Source organism: Amphiura filiformis, chromosome 8 (genome assembly GCF_039555335.1).
Source record: "Amphiura filiformis chromosome 8, Afil_fr2py, whole genome shotgun sequence".
NCBI lineage: Eukaryota > Metazoa > Echinodermata > Ophiuroidea > Amphilepidida > Amphiuridae > Amphiura > Amphiura filiformis.
In genome coordinates this window covers 41,018,296-41,038,085 of record NC_092635.1, presented here as the reverse complement: position 1 = coordinate 41,038,085, position 19,790 = coordinate 41,018,296, and the positions used below count along the sequence as shown (strand labels likewise).

At 36.4% G+C, this 19,790-nt stretch overlaps 1 protein-coding gene across 1 annotated transcript; it reads right to left on the bottom strand.

Moving 5' to 3' along the window:
• Positions 1-7,107: 7,107 nt before the first annotated feature.
• Positions 7,108-16,677, bottom strand: LOC140159035 (NADH dehydrogenase [ubiquinone] iron-sulfur protein 4, mitochondrial-like). Its single transcript, XM_072182361.1, has 4 exons — positions 16,498-16,677; positions 12,313-12,488; positions 10,389-10,462; positions 7,108-8,710 (listed from the first exon to the last, which is right to left on the bottom strand). Exons 1-4 carry the CDS (start codon positions 16,666-16,668, stop codon positions 8,604-8,606), a joined length of 528 nt encoding a protein of 175 aa, XP_072038462.1. The 5' UTR covers positions 16,669-16,677; the 3' UTR covers positions 7,108-8,603.
• Positions 16,678-19,790: the final 3,113 nt, after the last annotated feature.

The following is a 19,790-nucleotide window of genomic DNA, read 5'->3' as shown; positions in this document are numbered from 1 at the left end:
TTTTCGTGATTCGTCTTTCTTGCGCCATATGAGCTAGTAATCATAGTCTAAGCTGAACATAGTCTGGTAAATAAATAAAAAAAGGTCTTACGCATCGGACTATTGCACCCCAGGCTTTGTATAGGTTTCCATTATTTTTCATGTTGAGAATAGACTGGTTAAACATGGGTCAATACTGGATAGTCAAGAAATAAAATATCTTTTGCAAGATTAGGATGTGCTCTGTTCATTGAGGTACTTTTTGTCACTATCAACCCATGTTGCACTGGATAGCAAATGAGTACACTGAAATAGAAGAAATGCATTGTGGGAAGTTTACAATATCTTCTCTGGTTAACCCCATTCCCTGGGGTATGTACTTGGTGCAAAAAAATTTTTGGAAGGAGATGTGCCTCCATAATTCTGATAAATACGGCCTCATTTTTTATGTCAAGTTTGATATCATGATACAAAAATAGGTTGTTTTGTACAATGTTTTTCATATTTTAATGGAGAAATTGGTCAGAATGAATTTTGATATAAAATTGGATCGATTGAGCCCATATTTATTTGTCGAGCTATGAGTTTTAAAATATTGGACAAGATGTAGTCGACTTGAGTCTAATATTTTTAAACTCATAGCGAGACCAATAAATATTGGGAGTAAAACATCCAATTTTATCATTATTATGTTTTGGATCCAATATTTTCACACACTTGGATTCATCAAAACATAATAATGACTTGGTCAAAAAACTCAAAATGAGTACCCCACACAAAATTTAACATGTAAATAAGACTCTTTGTGCTATGCTACATATGTTAATGCTGTAACCCATTTGGAAGACTTCCCTGATTTTTGGACAAATTTATAGAACTTGTTTTACCTCTCAGTTTAGGATACGTCAGAATCATTTAAACTGTTGAATTTGTTTAGAATTTCAAAATATTCCTCAGTAGGGGGCTGAGACCATGTGGATTTTCAAATGTATTAGTAAGTTTTCCCGGTATAAAAATGTGGTTGCTACGAGAAATGATAAAAATACAAGTGTAGTGTGAAGATAAATGTTGGTGTGATAAAAAAAAATCAGTCTGAAGTCGGGCATATTCTATTTTCAGTTTTAGACATGATTGTATAAAGTATTTGTAAAGGTACATTTTGCAGAGAACCACAATGAAATCGAACATTTAGTTCCAAAGATATGAATAGTTGAAGTGTTTCCAAAAAAATAGACAACCAAAAAAAGTTTTTCCTTTGTTGGTCTATATCTGGAAATTAATATTTCCCACTTTGACTGATTTTGCTTGATCACATCACATATTAACATTGAGTCCCACCTTGAAATATATCTTGATGTGAATTGATGCACATAATTAAAAAGTAATAGGATATAGGCAGTATGTGTATGCAATATAATATTTATGTAGGAACCAAATGTTATTACTGTAGGGACCAATTAGCATCATATTTGTGCCTAATGAGACTAGAAGTGATTATAGTTAGGGTACAAAAGTTATCAAAGTGTTGTTATGAAACTACATTATGTCTGAAATATTCAGATCATGATTGAACAAATTCATCAGGGTCGGTGGAGTTAACTCAGTAAACAATGTTTGTTGTATCTGATCCAGAAATGCACTTACTTGCAGGCCTCGAAATAAGCCAGAATTTCTGAGGGCTATTTGGGCCCTCGATCTAAAATGTTTGAGGGCCCTTACAAATTTTTGTGGGCTCAAATTTGGGCCATTGGTTTTAACCTATGAACTCCACAAAAAAGTGAGAAAAATGGTAAATTTTTTGTGGGCCATTCGGGCCCGCCGGATGTATCTTTTGCGGGCCCTCACTGATTTTCAGGGGCCGAGGGTCCTTGGGCCCTCCTTATTTCGAGGCCTGCTTACTTGGGTACGTTTCAGCAAATGATGTTGCCTTTGTCAACACTTAAAGAGGAGTGACTGACAACCAATGCTAGAGAGATTTCCAGCATAAGTGTTGACAAAGGCAACAGTGTTTGCTGAAACGTACACATATAAAGTGCATTTCTGGATCAGATACAACAAACATTGCTTACTGAATAATCAGATCAGTTTTGCTCTGAATGGCGACTCATCATTGTACATTAGATATGATCAAATACATGGTATTAATTTGTAAAAGGAATTTGGCAAAACATTTTAGTAGCGAGAGGAACTTCCTGTGCTACTGCTGTTTTTTAGGGGTTTTCTTTCCTTCTTTTTTGTTGTTGTTGTTGATGATGTTATCCATATAAATAAGTACCGGTATATATCATAATATGAATTTTATAATGTAACCTCCCTGTGCTGTATTTTGTACTCTTAATCTGCATGGTGCTCGTCTTTGTAAAGTAAGTCAATTAATTGTGATTACTTGCCAAATTATTTATAGATTTATGAGGAATCGATAGGATCCATGTAAAACTCATGGAAGCCATGATAGAATATTATAATTTTAATGATTGAAGTTTAAAAAACTTTTGATCCAAACACAAAGAAATTATTCCAAGCTTGAAATTTACAGATCTGGAAGTCCATCTTTCATCAGCAAGGATGAGACTGTGATCATCATGTCAGGCCCTGTTTACAGTGTCGGAACTAGGGTTGGTAGCAGCCGGGCAAGAAACAAAATTGATCGCCCCCACAAGAATATCATAGACGCGGCCAATTTTTGAAAATTTTGACTTTCATCGCTTGGAGGGGCGCAGAATCGATGCTGAATTGGGTCAATTTGGCGCCCCCCTAAGGGAGGTGCTTGTGGCATGTTGCCCCCCTAGTTACGCCACTGCCTGTTTAGCCTTAGACTTGATCAGTCTCGTAGGCTCCTTATAAATTGGTCAATGATCAAATTCTTCTCACAAAGTTTGAGAAAACTCAAGTTTGTGTAGGGTTCATGTTGGGCTATATGGGAAATTCCACATTTGCAGTGTATAGTTTTAAATGTTGTGCAATACTTTATGTATATTCCTTAATGTGATATTATTACTTGTAGAGTGGTGTAAAAGCTTTAATAGAATTTTATACTTTTGTAGTTTTAAGTCATTTATATCTATATATTTCAGGATACTTCTATAGTAGCGTTAGCTGCATGAATGATATAATGTATTGTTGTAAGCATTTAATACAAGGGGCTATCATTTTCTTCGGAAGGGGCTCCCAAATTTACAAAAAGTCGGCGTCAATAAAATTGATACCCCCTTATTTCAGCAACAAAAATGTTATGACCCCCCACCACCGATACACCTTACCACCTAAACAAGCTAAAATTGAATAAAATAAACACACTAGCTGTGGTCATCTTATGACTCCCTACATTTTGGTCATCAAAAATTGTATGAACCCCCTATTTTTCTTTCCAAAAAATTATGACCCCCGGTATATTTGGGCCCCTACTCTTCCAAAGAAAATGATAGCCCCCTAGTGTGACGAGACCAAGCAAAACAAGCTGTCAGTGTTGGTAAATGGATGAAGGGATGTCACCAATAGACGCTTTACATCTTTTTTATATTCTGTTGTTTGTAACAGCAGACTCAACTTTGTTGGTAGAAAAAGACAATCACAAGTTTTAACCTCACAATGATCTCAATAATTGGTCAAATTGGTTCAACAACATCCGTAAAGAGAACATTGCTCTCAACTTTATTTGTGGTTCTGGCTATGAAATTTAAAATGGGCAGTATAAAGTCTATTTGGCTTCCTTCCTTTGTCGGTCTTTTGAGTTATAAATGACATTTTTGGTTGTAAATTTATAACAAGTGTAACACTTGACATTCATTTTCGACCGTTATCAATTGTAGACTCTTGAGCCTGGAATAGATCTAAATGCACCATTACTTGATTATCATGCATCACTGTGTGCTAGGCTACGTGTATGAAAATAACAGACTGTGTACAGGTGAACTGTTTGAAAAATAGCCTTTTTACATTTTGAATGTCAATTGTTACACCCGTCCGTTACTCTTGTTCCTTGCTTTGTGTCAATTGGCTATCCCAATTGAAATCCATACACCCTATGGAAGACATGATCTTAATCTCCCACTCAGGGTGTGTAAATTTCAAATGGAGTCACCTATTCAGGTAGTCTAATTTGATATTCACTCTCCTGTGTAGGAGATTAAGGTCATGTCTTCAATAGGGGGTGTATGAGTTTCTACTGGAATACCCCAGTGTGCCACCTCTTATTTTCCAATACTTACTGTATGGAACATTTTTTTCAAAATTCAAGTTGGATATTGAAACCGTTCTAAGGTTTCAACATCCAACTTTTAGCACCAATGTAAATTATGTAATACAACTATTGAAATAACTGTTTAAACCCTATATCAGTACTTTACGGTGAAAAGGCCCATATAAACATGCCAGTTCTTTTGAGTTAATGCACGCTATATAATACAAGGTGCACTGGAGGACACATTGGCAACACACTTTTAAGGGAGCCAAGTGGACAATATTAGTAGTCGATTTTAAAAACAATATTCAACTTAATTTTGTACAACAAGACTAGCTCAGCTTCTGAGCCAAGATTTGTCATCAATGGGCTGAGCTATTCCATTTAAAATCCACACTACCCCTGTGGAAGATTTTGGAATCTGCCACAGGGGAGTATGAATTTCAGATGGAATGAGCACATTAGGCAGCTCCATTTGAATTTCATACACCCTCTGAGAAAGATTCAACCTGAATCTTCCCTGATGGAGGGTGAGTTTCAAATGGAGCTGCTAATGTATTCATTCCATTTGAAATTCATACTCCCCCTGTGGAAGATATTTTTAAAATCTTCTACAGGGATAGTATGGTTTTGAAATGGAATATCCCAATCAAGTTGTTATTTTAAAATCATGACCTACCATCTCTGAGGTGTAAAGTAAATCCTTGGCTGGATGGTGGCTGGGGGGCACTTGTTTCGAGGTGGATATCATGCTGGTACAAAATAAACGAGTAAAACGGGTATATCGAGAAAGTACAAATTTAAACAACGGTCTCACAACTTACATTGTGTAGGTTGGTGGACTGCGACCAGCACCCACTAGTCTTCAATGCCGACTGATGTTGGTTTTGTTGGTAGCGGGTAAAATGGGTATAGTTTTTCAAGGGCAAGCGATGTATGCATGTATAAACATCGTTAAGGGTTTCAGAAATATATGTTTCACAGGACCTCAAACATGCAAAAAGTACATCATTTATGGTGTCAAAAACATCAAAAATTATATATAGGTATAGTTGAAAGGAAATGGATTATGAAACGAATAAAAAAAAAAGGGCAAATAATGACAGTTTTTCTCTGTTTAGGTAGTGCCCATGACCAAAATGTGTTGTTTAGGGTATTAAGTTCTGGAAAAGGGTCTGTTCTGAAAGTTCATGCACAAGCATGGTATCACCTCTGAATGCAATTTGGCAACCACCACCCCATGTACAAGTAATTTATTTGCAAATTGAAATATTACCCTAATGTAAAACACGAAAAAGCATGAAAATGCTCAAAAAGTAAAACAAAAACCACTGGTATCATTTGCAGCCAAGACACCGACAATTTTCAGTGAGTATTATTTTTGAAAGTTGACAAACTTTACACTGAATTTTAGCGGCAATACCTGATAATAGTTACATAGTAGGACTGTTGGGAAGTATCTTTTTATCCTTGTAGCAATTTCCCCCAGGTTCTTTAAATTGCGTTACTATCTGATTGCCATATAAAGTCAATAGCTAGAAGAGAAGAAAAAGAATTAAATTTGTCTATGTTCTAGATACTAAAATGTCACTTGTTGTGCTGTTATTTTTTGGTGTCTACTTCACAGATCAGTTATATTTTGGGACCCAATCGGTTCCTATGACAATGGTTAAAGTATAGGATCGCAAATGTGAAAGTGTATAAGAGAATGAAATAAGTCTCTTACACTAGGAAGAAAATCTATGACCATGGTTATAGGAACTGATTTGGTACCCCGTATACTTTGTACCTCCACAGATTTCCAAGCTCAGTCACCCGGCTTTGCACAGTAATTTTTGTGGGACCTGAGAGCACATCAGACCCACCAAATTACATTCTGAATATGAGGAATGTCCTGATGATATCAAATAATTTTGATTTTTTTTTTAATTTGCTATATAATACATACTTTATAAATCTAATGAACTGAAGGTCATGCACCTTTTACTTTTCCCCCAAAAAAATCTGTTTTGATGTCACCCCTTCCATTAATATGCATTTGCAATCAAGCCAAATGGGTTGTTTGTTGTTAAATTTGATTTTGAGACACAAGTGGCTGGTAAGGGAACAACCCAAAAGATTTTCTCCTTATGACCAAAACTTGTTTCATTAGAGAGGGGCTTATAAATGTTGATTGTTTTTCCTATGTTCTCAATAACATCCAACATTATTTTGACCCACTGGAGACCAGGAGGTAGAGTCAGGCATGAGAATTTTCAGTTTAAAAACTGAATTCAGTTTTTTTTATAGTTAAACTTTATTTAATTTCAGCCCGTTTTTGGTACTTTTTGCCCAATTTCACGCACATTTTCAGTTTTTTCAGTTATTTTTAGGAAGGTGCAGTCTCATGCCTGGGTAGAGTGTCAACTATAATGTAAAACTAGTTACTTTTATAAGGCCTCATTGATTTGTTTTTTTAATGTTCCCTAAATTTAACTGATGTACTGGTAAAGCAGCATTTAAAAGGGCATTTCGTGATCCACAGCATCATCCCCCCACTTTTCCAAAAAAAAAAGTTGTAATTTTTATACCACTGGAAACCTCTGGCTACATAATGCCTATGTACAAAAATTTCTTGCAGATTAAATCATTTAGCAAAAATAATGTGAAATTTGAATTTCGTTCTGGTATACCAGCACGAAATTACGACACATAGTCTATGGAGCAGTGAAATACCCATAATCATGCATAACTCTCAAACACAAAATCGGAATCAACTAAAATTATGGGAATAAGCTTTTGTGAATATCTACTGAAAAATGTCATAAAAAGAGGATGCTAGGATCACGAAATACTCCTTTAATCTATTGCTGATAGTAAATTCCTTCATGATAATATTCTACATACTGCCCTCTATCCCTCTTTCAAAATGAGCACCACAATAATACAAATTACAACAAGTCTTCAAATATTGGTATGTATATTTATTGCAGTCTCACTTGGAGAAGCTTTTATGTTAAATTCATATCTATTAAATAAACTATTATGCAAATTCAGGTCACTTGAATTTACACACAAGTTCTATTACACTCAACTGAATTTGAATTTCTTGTGTGTGATTGTGTAACAAATGTTCAATTTAGTAAGTTGACATACTGTAAAAGTCAATATTTTCGCAAGAAGATATTTTCGCGATTTTGAAGATTTTATCAATTGCGCGAGAATTAAATTTCGCGGTTTTTATATTGATACGATAGAAACCTAATGCAAAAGGTTATTTTCGCGAGTTTTTATTTTCGCGATTTTATGTCCACTCGCGAAATTCGCGAAAAATAAAAACCTCGCGAAAATTTCTACTTTTACAGTAGTTAATAACTTCTTACCAGCAGGCAGCTCCAGCGTTTGAAATAAGCCCTATCGCAGTTCAATTTGCACCCCAAAATTCGTCTGTTGCAATACAACTTTAAAAGTGTGGTGCATTGCAATACCATATTGTACTGACTTCATGTGTTGATTGTCTTAGACTGCACTTCTGTTGCGTCAGATGTAATTGCACCACAACTTTCAAAATGTGTTGCAAAAGTGCACCCCAAAGTAAAAAATTAATTTGAAGACTGGGCAGCTCGGATGTGATGACATGTACAATTACAAAGATAAAAAGATTGTCCATTATGAATGTGCAATATAGATGTCTTCATAAAAGCTGTAAATATTTCAGATGCATGCCTGCTGAATTGAAATGTGGAGGCAGTGTCAATAGGAATAAAACGGTTCAATCTTTTCTTTAGGTCACAAACATCTGACCCACAGCTTGTACTTTGAAATAATATGACCATTTGAACTAAAAGACTTTTGCATGTAGGAACTTCTTCCACAAGTCTTCATATGAACTGAACATATGCACAAAAAAAATAAGGTCTAACTTTTGTCATGAATATTTGGGGGGGTCACTCCTGAATGGTCATGCATTTAATCCTACAGTATTTTTGATCAGAGATAATAGGCTTCCTTACAAGACTGGTGTGCAGTGTTATTAAAACCTCTCATATATCACCGCATGGCTGTCCATCAACCGCTGCATGCGCTGAAGCCCAGCACTTGATTGACAGCAAAATTTTACCTCTTTTTTTTACCGAGATGATGTTCAGCCAATCAGAAAAGACAAACTATGAGGTTGTTGCCACGTCTGCTTGTGCCATCTCAAGAAGGTGCTTCAACCGGGGCCTCAACATCACATAAGCTACTTTGTGATACACACATATCACTAAAATATTGTCAAAGTTTGCCCATTATCTTTGATCAAACTATATAAGAAATATGTTTTAAAATCTCTCTGGTTTTTTTTTCAATGTCAAAATAAAATAATGACAATCCAGTCTATGTGATTCAAACTGTACACACATTTACAATGTCAAAGAAAACTGTGACTAAAACTAAAATAACGATTGCACAGTGAAATGAACTGTTATTTAGTAGACACTCTGGTTTTCTTGCTCCATGAGAAGTTAGCTCCATATGATTTGGGTTTCTGCTTGTTTGGTTCCTGTCTTTCATCTACTTCAAACCACCATCCTGTTGGGGAAAATACCAAAAGAACATTTAAATTTAGTATGATGACCAAAGTATATTCTGTCTTATCTAAACTGCATAGGCCTCAACATAAAATGTCCCAAGTTTTGAGATATTTTCTCAAAATATCATGAGCTATCTTAGGAACCACTGTACTAATATTAACCTGTTTGTACTCATTTTATTGCAAATTTTCACACTGATTCCAAATTTACAGTTCTGAAATTTTTGAATTAAAACAAATTTTTCTGCAGTCGACACCCACGTGCAGAGTTAAGCAATACATAAAATCCAAACCCCACAAATATATGTTCCGTCCTCACACAAGGTGGGTATAACGGTAAAAGCATCCCAAGATTCTCAACAAAAATATCTACAATCTTGAAACAAGTACTTGGAATGCTTGGCACACTCTGTCAAAATTCTGTGCAGAATTTCTTTTCATCATGGAAATGTCATATATTGTGTTTGTGAACAAATATGACATTTACAACAATGATTTACCCTTCCCCTCTCCTCATCAATCAATGTTGGAACATATTGGGAAAGTGCCACTGAAGACATTGGCATTTCTCAACATTACACAAGGGAGGGAGCGTTCCAAGACTTATTTCCAAGATTGTAGGTTGATTAGTCAAAAGTTGAATGTCTCTTGATAGTTTTCTAAACCTGGGTTAAAAAATATGTTGGAATGCTTTTTTAGTAATTATCTTATTTACCCCAGTCTCCAATGAAAAATGATGAATGTGACAGATTTAATAATAATAATTGATAATGAAGTGAACACATATTACCACTAAACCATTTTTGGATACAATTTTATGATGTTTTGTTAATGTTTTCCAATATGTTTTAAAAATTCAAACACAAATGAGCCTAACATTTGTCTCTAGGTCTAGGAACTCTCCACATCTGCTAAAAAGCAAGGAAAAACAGATTTTGAGGGGGAAAACCCAGGGTTTTAAAAACTAGGAAATCTGCAGAAACACACTTTCTACACACACAAATTTTGATACCTGTTTTGCTATCAAAACGAAGACATCTAAAACAACTTTTAATTGACATTGCATCACCAAAATGGTGAATTTTGTGTGTGTACCACAGGTAGATATACACACAACATTTTGGTATTGGTATGTCGATTAAATGTTTTTTGAAACCTCATTTTGATAGCTAAACAGGCATGAAAATTTTCTGTTTCTGCATTTTTAATACCCATGTTTTACTGTCTAATGATATACAGTTTGAAATTTGCCTACCAACCACAATTGCGATTTGACGGCAGACCTTCCTGAACCAAGACCATTGCTCGTTTGTAGGTAGGTCCATGGTTTAAATGTGAAAAGTCTTTGTGTGTGTCCTTCTTTGCAGGTACACCGACACACATTGCCCTAGATACTCAAAACACACAATCTTTTATTTATCAAATTTTTTTTTTAAATCCCTGCAGTTCCTGCAGTTTTACCTACATGCCATGCAAGGCATTAGCCACAGGGGGGTCTTTAGGGTGTCCAAAATGGTAAAAAATACCTTATTCTACAAAATCAGGGTGTCCACTTCCTATTCCTATAAGTCAGAATTTTAGGGTGTCCAAATTGAAAACAGGGTGTCCAAATGACACCTGGACACCCTTCTGGCTAATGCCTTGCCTACATGTACATGTAATAGACTATCAACTCACCATTTTTCTCAGCAAACCTAATAGCATCTTCTTTGCTGTCAAAAGTAACAGATGTATTTGACAGTGGATCCCCCTGGTGATGAAAACAAGAGGAAGAAACATGTGTCAATTTCACTCTCAAATTACATTGCTATGATTGCTATTCAAGAATCAAAATATCAAACTTGTAAAAATATTTTTTTTAAATACAAAGTCTGAACAATAAACATGTGAATGTTGATCTTATAAGATTTGCAACAAATTTGCAATTACAAGCAGGGGTAGTCTAGCGTTTGAAATATGGGTGGGGCTACTAGGGGTAGGGGATGAGATGATACCACAGAATTAGAGAAGGAGAACCGGGACTCCCTATACCATGTATACTGCGATGTACAATTGCGCCGTCAGCTATGGGGAGAAAATTGGGGGTATTCGGGCCCTTGCCGACGGTGCGCAGAGACAAACATAAAACAATTCTGCGTCTCATCTGAAGCGTCTTAGTACTCGCGTGCAGGTCGCATCAAGTACGTCTCTCAAATACGCCTATCATCCATGTCGCGATTGCATGACAACAAATGCCTCGAGCACATTCTGAGGGAAACCGAATAACCCCAATTTTTGCTCCATGCCTGTATAAAGTTGGCGATCAAATCCTGATTCTTCTTCTCTAATTCTGTGGATAAAACTAAAATTGGCTTTTATTACCAAGTACTTGTGTAGGCTAAAATTATAGTTTAAATAGCACACTAAAGATAACAAATTGTAAATTTTTCTTAACTTTTTAAATTTTTTTTTAAAAGATCCTAGAACACCAAAACAGGTCCATGGGCTGTCTAAATCCACTTAAAAAATTTGAAAAATCACCAAAAGTATTTTTAATTAAACCATTTTTCCCAGGCAATATTTTTGCAATATCCCTAGGTTACAGTCAGTCTACTCTGTGAAGTACAAAGTACCGACGCGGATGCACGCATTGTGCCGACTTTGAAGGCACACATACCTGCAGCAGAGACGCAGCACTACACACTGTTAACGCGCTGTATACATGCGCATACCTGCCAACATTGTAAAAATAAAAATCTGTACACGGTGCGCGAAGCACGCGCTCACGGTATCGGCGCATACTTGCCAACCTTTGGAACTAAGGTCGGTGTCTAATTAGAGTGAAGCGAGAAGCAAAACAAAACTTTGGAAAAAAGAAGAAGTTATAGACCCTAAATTACTTGTTATTCAAGGTTGGAAAAAATGTAATTTTTTTTTTTTTAATTAATTTTTTTTTAATTTAAAAAAAAAAATTTCAAAGTTTTTGGCATCTTTAGAGAACCACTGGACCTATTCTGAAGTGCTAGGATCATTCACAGGTAATTTGAAAAAAAATTGAAAAAAAAATTATGAAAAAATTACAGTTTGTTATCCTTAATATGTAAACCATTAACTAGTGTTTACCTCTTCATGTATCACATATTATAGATGCACTGGTTTTCCATGCATTTATAATATGTGCTACATGAAGAGGTAAATATTGGTTAATGGTTTGCTTATTAAAAATAACAAACTGTAATTTTTTGGTAATTTTTTTCAATTTTTTTTAAAAATTAACTGTGAATGATCCTTATGATCCTAGCACTTCAGAATAGGTCCAGTCCAGTGGTTCTCCAAAGTCGCCAAAAACTTTGAAAACAAATTATTTGTACCTCAGAGTGGACAAACTGTAGAGCAATTTTTTGGGTTGGGATAAAGGTTACTTAGGCTAAGGTTAAGGTGTGGTTAAGGTTTGGAGGATGGGTTAGGGTTTATAAAGGCTGTGAGTATGACCTAAATGGGGGAAATTTAGGGGAAATATTTACAAAAAATTCTTTCTTTTTTTTAACAAAAAACCCCCAGAAATTTGGGGCAAAAAACCCCCTAATTTTCGTATTCACTGGAAAGTGGCATCTATACTTACGTTGATCCCCATCCCATGAGTGGATTCTCCCACCTCTCTCTTGTTTCAAATTCTAACTGCCATTTACGAGTAGCATTGGTTCCCGACTGCATAGGATTCTTGGCTGGCACAAAGATACGCACACGCCTTGTGTGGATGTGCTCATCAGGGACACCAGTCACTGCACTTATATCAACCTGATAATAATAAAAATACAAAGAGATTTAAGAGAAGTTCAAATTTTACCACTGAATTCTTGGATTATTATTTGGCAAAATAAATATTTTAATATTTAATTGAATGTTACCACATAACAATGATTTGAAAAATGTGGAGAAACATGTTATGGTGGCAAACATCAATGTCGGCAAAAGTTTACTTCACATTACGTCGTTTGGCAGGAATGTGTCATTAGCCCCTGAACATGTTTAAAGCAAAACCTCCTATGCAACCTTTTGACAGTTTTGTTTTAAACATGTTCAGGGGCCATAAGTACATAGTTCAGTTTTTCCTTTGATAAATTTACTGTTCACATTCCAAGCAGCTACCATGAAAATAACAATCTGCAAATATGTTCCTTTTGTAAGGAAGCTTAAAATCATCAGGAACATGTACCGAACATCCGGGACCTACTCTGCCATGTTTGGCTGAGTAACGGTACATGAACACAGTCTTTTGTGCCTATGTAAATTAGTCATTGTGTAAAGCTGTGTTTATACCCATGGGTTACTCATCATCAGACTAAATCATTGTCGTTAACTGCACAAGTTATGTGTGCAATTCTAGAGAACATTGACCGACAGAGGGTGTCGCTTTTGAAAAACAGCGAATCATGCGCATGCTCAGCAGGCAAATACCACAGAGATTTAGTACACTGATCATGCATGTGATTCAGGTTTCTGCAAAAGCGATTGAGTATAAATGCATCTTTAGAAATGACCGGCGATTGTGTGTTCTCAAGTGGGTTTTATCATGTTTAAAATTAGTGTCCTGACACACATAGTATTGGTTCGATCAAGCATTGAAATGCTTTCATTTTTTGTACTGGATCGTTCAAGTATGTCCAACAATTTTTTCAATGTAAGTGCCTCTGGCCCTAGTGGAAGTAAAAACGGATACTATGGCCAGAGTTCTAGGGCTATGGATGTCCGCACCTGCCTACATTGTATAAACTCAGCTTTACACACATCTAGGCACAAAAGGCCATGTTCATGACATGTATCGTTACTTGGACATGGTAGAGTAGGGCCCGAATGTCCTCTTCATGTTGTCTAAAGTTAATTTTCTTGGCCGGGATTATGCACTTTCAGTTTCCCAAGCATTTGAATGGGAATTGGATTGCGTAGTTTCTCAATGTTTGGTAAGCTTATTTCTCAAATATTTTGAGAAGTTGACATCGAATGTTCTATTCTATATTGTTTGGCATTTATGTCTTTTGCCAATAGTATGTTTAAAGTTGTAATTTTGTGTTTTTGATCGCAAAGATCGGATATTTTTATTCCCGATTTGAATTCTAAAACCTTCGCAAGGGTGCAGAATTCGGCAGAAATTTGACGATAGTTTTACCTTTTTGAACACTAAAATTTGATCCTTAATTTTGTTTCAACCGAGTCTTTCATTAGCAAGCACAATAAGGTGGGTACCAATACATTGATGACATTGTAAAGATTTATTTTCAAATTTCTGACCTGCGCAAATTGTTAAGTGTGTATTTCCAATTGACATCCAAAATGGCGTAATAGGCACGGCGTATATACATAGGACTGGCAAGCGAGTCTAAATTTTCTCAACAAGCAAAGAGATACGAAAAGCGAACGTCTCTACCCGGTTCTGAAATTACACCCATCGAATGTGTGTCATCGGCCCGGTCATCGGCCCTCAGACACACACACAGAGGTCGGTGATGATAGAGTTCTGCAGCAGCATGTTTTGTTGACATTTTTTAATGTTTACATCCATTATGACAGTTCTAATACCATCAAATGACAACTCAAATACAAAGGATATCAGTTGGCAATTGTAATGTTATGCAATCAAGTTTACAACACTATCTGTCTTACAATGAGCAGAAAGTCACTGAGTCACGCCATTCAAGTACCAATATTGATTACCTCAAGTGGCCTACTGCTACTGCAGTAACCAGATATTTAACCCTGTGTGGTTTCTATGTTATTTTGCAATAACAAAACCATGTTTTCCTTGATTTTGGTATGAAATTGAGCAAATAAAAATGTCATGTCAATTTGGAGTTATTAAGGGCAACTAAAACTGATTTGAGGTAAGTTATCTGTTTGGAATCTGTATTGACTATTCTGAGGGAATTACTGCAATGTAAACAAACTAACTCATGGTCCATGAACATAGTGTACTGGTTTTCAGTACCCTGTTTTCCATTCTCTTGGTCGGGCTGACGTCACAAAGGGGAAATAGCCTTACGCTTGTAAAACCAGTGTGCGCATGTGCAGTTCCCCTTTCTCGAGCTGGTTGCTATGCGCGCACTTGTGCAAAGGGGACAATGTTCCCGGATGTCCGACCGAGTGAATGGGTGACTGTAGAAACCCATGCCATGGATTCGATCCATGTATTAGGTATGCCAGGCAAACCTTAGTTTTAAGGGGGTACTACACCCTTGTGGTAAATTTGTGACTATTTTTGCATTTTTCTCACAAAATTAAAACACACTGGTAACAAAAGTTAGGTATATTATTGGGGCAAGGAATCCAATTACTACACTGAAATTCCAGTGACTCAAGACAAGCCGTTCAGTATATATGATAGGAAATGAGGTACATCCTAGCGGTACCTTATTTCTTATCATAAATAACGAACCGCTTGTCTTGAGTCACTGAAATTCCAATGTAGTAATTGGATTCCTTGCCCCTATAATAGGCCTAACTTTTGTTACCACTGTGTTATTAGTTTTTGAGAAAATTGCAAAAATAGACACAAATTTATCGAGGGGTGTAGTACCCCCTTAACACATTTGCTAGTCAGCGAAATTCGCCTAGACCGGGGACCAAATACAATACATATTTACATAGAAATTTCAATTTTTTTCAAGAGCAGGTCGGTCAAGGAAACCTACATAAATATGTTTTCTATACTTCACTTGACCCAAATATATGATTTTTATGGTGATGAGACACTCACACATGGAATTTTAGAGGGATTTTGATAGCAGTTCTATTAAAAAAAGCTGCTATCATCATGAGACTAAGATCTAGAAACACCCCCGTAATGCTGTTTTGGGGAATTTTGCTAGCAGAATCTTTTTGATGAAAGTCGATCTTTGAAAAGATGTAACTTTGCCACGGAAAATGCTATGACAAAAAGGTTTTCAGTTTTGGCTTTCTTTACTCAAGGGTTTTAATTTGATATATAAAATGATGCAGTTTGATGGCAAATTTAAATTCACCTGGCATATATGATATACCTACAAAGTGAAAGGCTACAATGTATGTATTCTGAAATCCTGTCCTGACTAGACTTGCTTGCCAGTCCTATATACGCCGTACCTATGTATATTAAGGACTGGCTTACGCCATTTTGGATGTCAATGGGAAATACACACTTAACGATTTGCGCCGGTTAGAAACTTGAAAAAAAATCTTAAAATTTTTATCAATGTATCCAACCTTATTGTGCTTGCTAATTTAAGACTCGGTTGAAACAAAATTAAGGATCGAATGCATTTTAGTGTCCAAAAGGCAAAATTATCGTCAAAGTTATGCGAAATCGGCACCCTTGCGAAGGGTTCAGAATTGAATCGAAGCGAAAATATCCGATCTTTGCGATCAAAAACACAAAATTACAACTTTAAACATACTATTGGCAAAAGACATTATTACCAAACAATATAGAATAGAAAATTTGACATCATTTTCTCAAAATATTGAAGAAATTTGCTCACTAGACATCGAAAAAGTACGCAATCCAATTCCCGTTCAAACGCGTGAGAAACTGAAAGTCAAGTGCATAATCCTGACTAGTCCTGACAGCCTGACTAATTACATCTCAGTGATCTAGCACAAAATACCATGTTAATGTACCGTTACTCAGCCAAACATGGCAGAATAGGGCCTGGATATCATATCTTGCCAATGTTTATTTTCTATCCCAGCCATGAGATACGAACAGCAAGCGTTCTAGACTTACGGGTGCAAAATTTGGAAGACTTTTCTTGTATTCGACACAATTTAGACCTACCGGTTTCTCTTTAATTGTCTCTAATTGCGAATCTTTAGAGCTATCGGCAGATAGCTTACACCCTGAAGTAGACACTGATCTTATTGAATTAACAGTTAATGGAATTTTCGATGCTTGTACACTTGATCTAAATGCAGCATTTGCAGCAGCTCTGATCAACAACGACGCCATTTTGCCCAATTCGCAGTATTCGCTCAGCTTGGGCGATGTTTTGTTATGAAAGGCCGATTTATCATGGCTGGGCGATTCGATTTCATAGCAGATACCACTGATGTGATAGAGATCAGTGGCAGATACTCAGTGGCAGATACTAAAGGCCTAACCAAATTATTTTTCTTTTTTTTGCAAAAAAAAATAAATAATTTAATTTAGAAAAAGGAAGGAAAAAAAGATCAAATGCTTTTATCAAACACATTTACAGCTTTAAACGTTGCATTAATACCGGGGTAACTTTTTATTACAGTTAAGAAATTACAGGCCTGTGTCGCTCACATCAGTGTGTTCAAAAGTTCTTGAACATGTCATACATTCTCACATAATGAATTACTTTGATAAGCGTCATATATTAACTGACCAACAACACGGTTTCAGACAAAAGCACTCATGTGAGACTCAATTAATTCAAACTATACATGATCTCAGTTTATCACACAATAATCGTGTTCAAACAGATGCCGTCATAATGGATTTTTCGAAGGCATTTGATGTCGTTCCGCACAACAGATTGTTACTCAAATTATCCCATTATGGCATAAGTGGTAAGCTGAACATGTGGTTATCTGCCTTTCTTACTGGACGTAGTCAGCGAGTCATTATCGGTGGGGAACATTCTAAATGGGTCAGTGTTGAGTCCGGGGTACCCCAGGGCACTGTTTTAGGCCCGCTGATGTTCCTTGCCTATATCAATGACTTGCCTGATGAACTCCAGTGTACCACCCGCTTATTTGCGGATGATTGTATTATTTATAAATCCATACATTCACAAACTGATTCTATGTCATTGCAAGAAGACCTCAACACATTGTCTTCTTGGCAACCCGGGCTTGGCAAAAGAAATGGAAAATGTCTTTCAATATTGCAAAATGTTATGTGCTACGCATACCGGCTTCAAAGTCAAGCTTAGTTACTCAGTACACTCTCGGGGGCTCAGTACTTCAAGAGACTTCATCCCACACATACTTTAGTAGGTGTGGATATCACCCAGGATCTAAAATGGAATACCCACATTGACAGAACTGTAAACTCAGCAAATAAAACTTTAGGGTTTATACGCAGGAACCTTAGTTCATGCACCAAAGACACCAAGGTAGCTGCCTATAAGGCACTTGTGAGACCCACCCTAGAATATTGTTCTGGGGTCTGGGACCCGCACACCGCTGAGCAGATAAAGAAGGTTGGCAAGATACAAAGACGTGCAGCGCGTATATGCATTACTCGTTGACTGCCGATAAAACGCCCAATAAAGACTTAGTCACCGGACCGCGCCGGCCAGTTAAAGTACATGCCCTATCACACCACTCCACACCATACATAAATTCTCCCAGTCACATTTCCCAAATATGAAATTTAAAAAAGTCAAATTTTAATTTACTTCTTTTAAAGTTTGGCAGAGGCGGGGTTCGAACTCACGGCGCAACGCTTAGTACTCTATGAGCCTAGCGCCTTAGACCACTCGGCAACTTGTCTTGTTGTTATTCATTTGAAACTTATTTAAAAATATAATCGCTACCACGTGACAAGCAAAGACAGAAAACGTATTATATTTTGGAATTTTATCATTAATGTGCATTATAATAGAGCTACCATTATTTATATTGTTGAATTCTCAAGCGCATCATTTCGAATTGGGTTTTTATTCCTAAAGCACGATACTGACTCCACCTGTACATTTTAATTTCATCGCGGGATGCTGAGATGTTTGAAAAGCATCGCAGCATCGCATACCGCTGCGAAGTGGAGTCAGGATCGGGCTTAATTCGAACCACCAGCATCCATGGTTCGATGTAGAGAGTCTTTCCTATTCAGAGGAAATATTGCAATTACACACCTTATTGCCTTTTAACAATAACCAATGACACTAGCACGTAATTCCAGTCAAGCACCAATCTTTAATCCTATTGTTGAAGAGGATAATAAGCTTATACTTATGTATAGCATTCGTAAAAAAGCTTAAGTCTTTGTTTGCTTTGGTTAAGTCCTGTTCAAGTGGTGGATTAACCAACAATTAACAATGAGAGTACATTCCTGAACCTCGTTCAGTTGGCGATGATTTGAAGTGACCGCCAATTATGACCATTTGATATTTAATAGGGGCCTACCAGCAATGTGGAAAAAAAGAAATAATGTAGTGCCAAAATAATGTACCCTTTTACGGAAGGAGCAAAGTTTAACAAGTTACAACTCCGCTTCTGCAGTACGAATATCAGCGGCGAATGTCAGGTTATTATTTCCCAGTCTTGAAAAAAAAAATTGCAGGCAGAGGTGGGAATCGATCTCGGTACCTCCCGGTTAAAAAGCACTGTGCAAAACCACTAAGCCAACTAAATATCTGTCGTGAGATGCTTGACATTAATCTTTGATATTGCTGAATGGAACAAATCGCGGAATTAAATCAGTAATAAAAGAAGTAGATTCTTATTTAGCGGCCAAATTGGATAAAAGGGGAAATATTTGTCCCTGCTCTAAAGAAAATATAGGTTAGAAAATTATCAAATAAATTTAAATGAAAAATTGAGACTTTATATTTATTTATTTCACAAAGCGGCATTTTCACAGACAAACACTGTATACGCTAAAAACTCGACCCTCATTACTAGATGATGGCATAGCTCAGTGTTAGAGCATCAGACTGGTAATGTCAATATCGTTGGTTCGAATCCGCCTGCCAGCAATGGTTATTATGATTTTAATGCTACGCTACAATTTGTTCAATTTTTTTCATTTATTTATTTATTCATTTTATTTATTTATTCATTCATTCATTCATTCATTCATTCATTCATTCATTCATTCATTCATTCATTCATTCATTTATTTAAATAATTTGATATATTTGAAAGGGGTATTTGAGCAATTTGAAATTTTTACCTCCGTATAATCCTATGGGGTCATTTTGAACCCACCCCCTCCCAAATTGCCAAAACCTATGAGTTTAAATCATACATATAAATGATCAGTACGTCAATCATGAGTGAACACCGGTTGGTCACTGCATTTATTTGGGAATGGGTAGGCACTGCAGCTTGATTCACCATCCACAACATGATAATGTGTGCACATGCTACATAATAAAT

Coding starts and splice junctions, on each gene's coding strand:
- LOC140159035 (XM_072182361.1), bottom strand. CDS start 16,668: ATGGCGTCGTTGTTGATCAGAGCTGCTGCAAATGCTGCATTTAGATCA. Junction 12,489..16,497: donor AGACAATTAAAGAGAAACCG/GTAGGTCTAAAT, acceptor TATTATTATCAG/GTTGATATAAGTGCAGTGAC. Junction 8,711..10,388: donor TAGGTTTGCTGAGAAAAATG/GTGAGTTGATAG, acceptor TTTCCCCAACAG/GATGGTGGTTTGAAGTAGAT.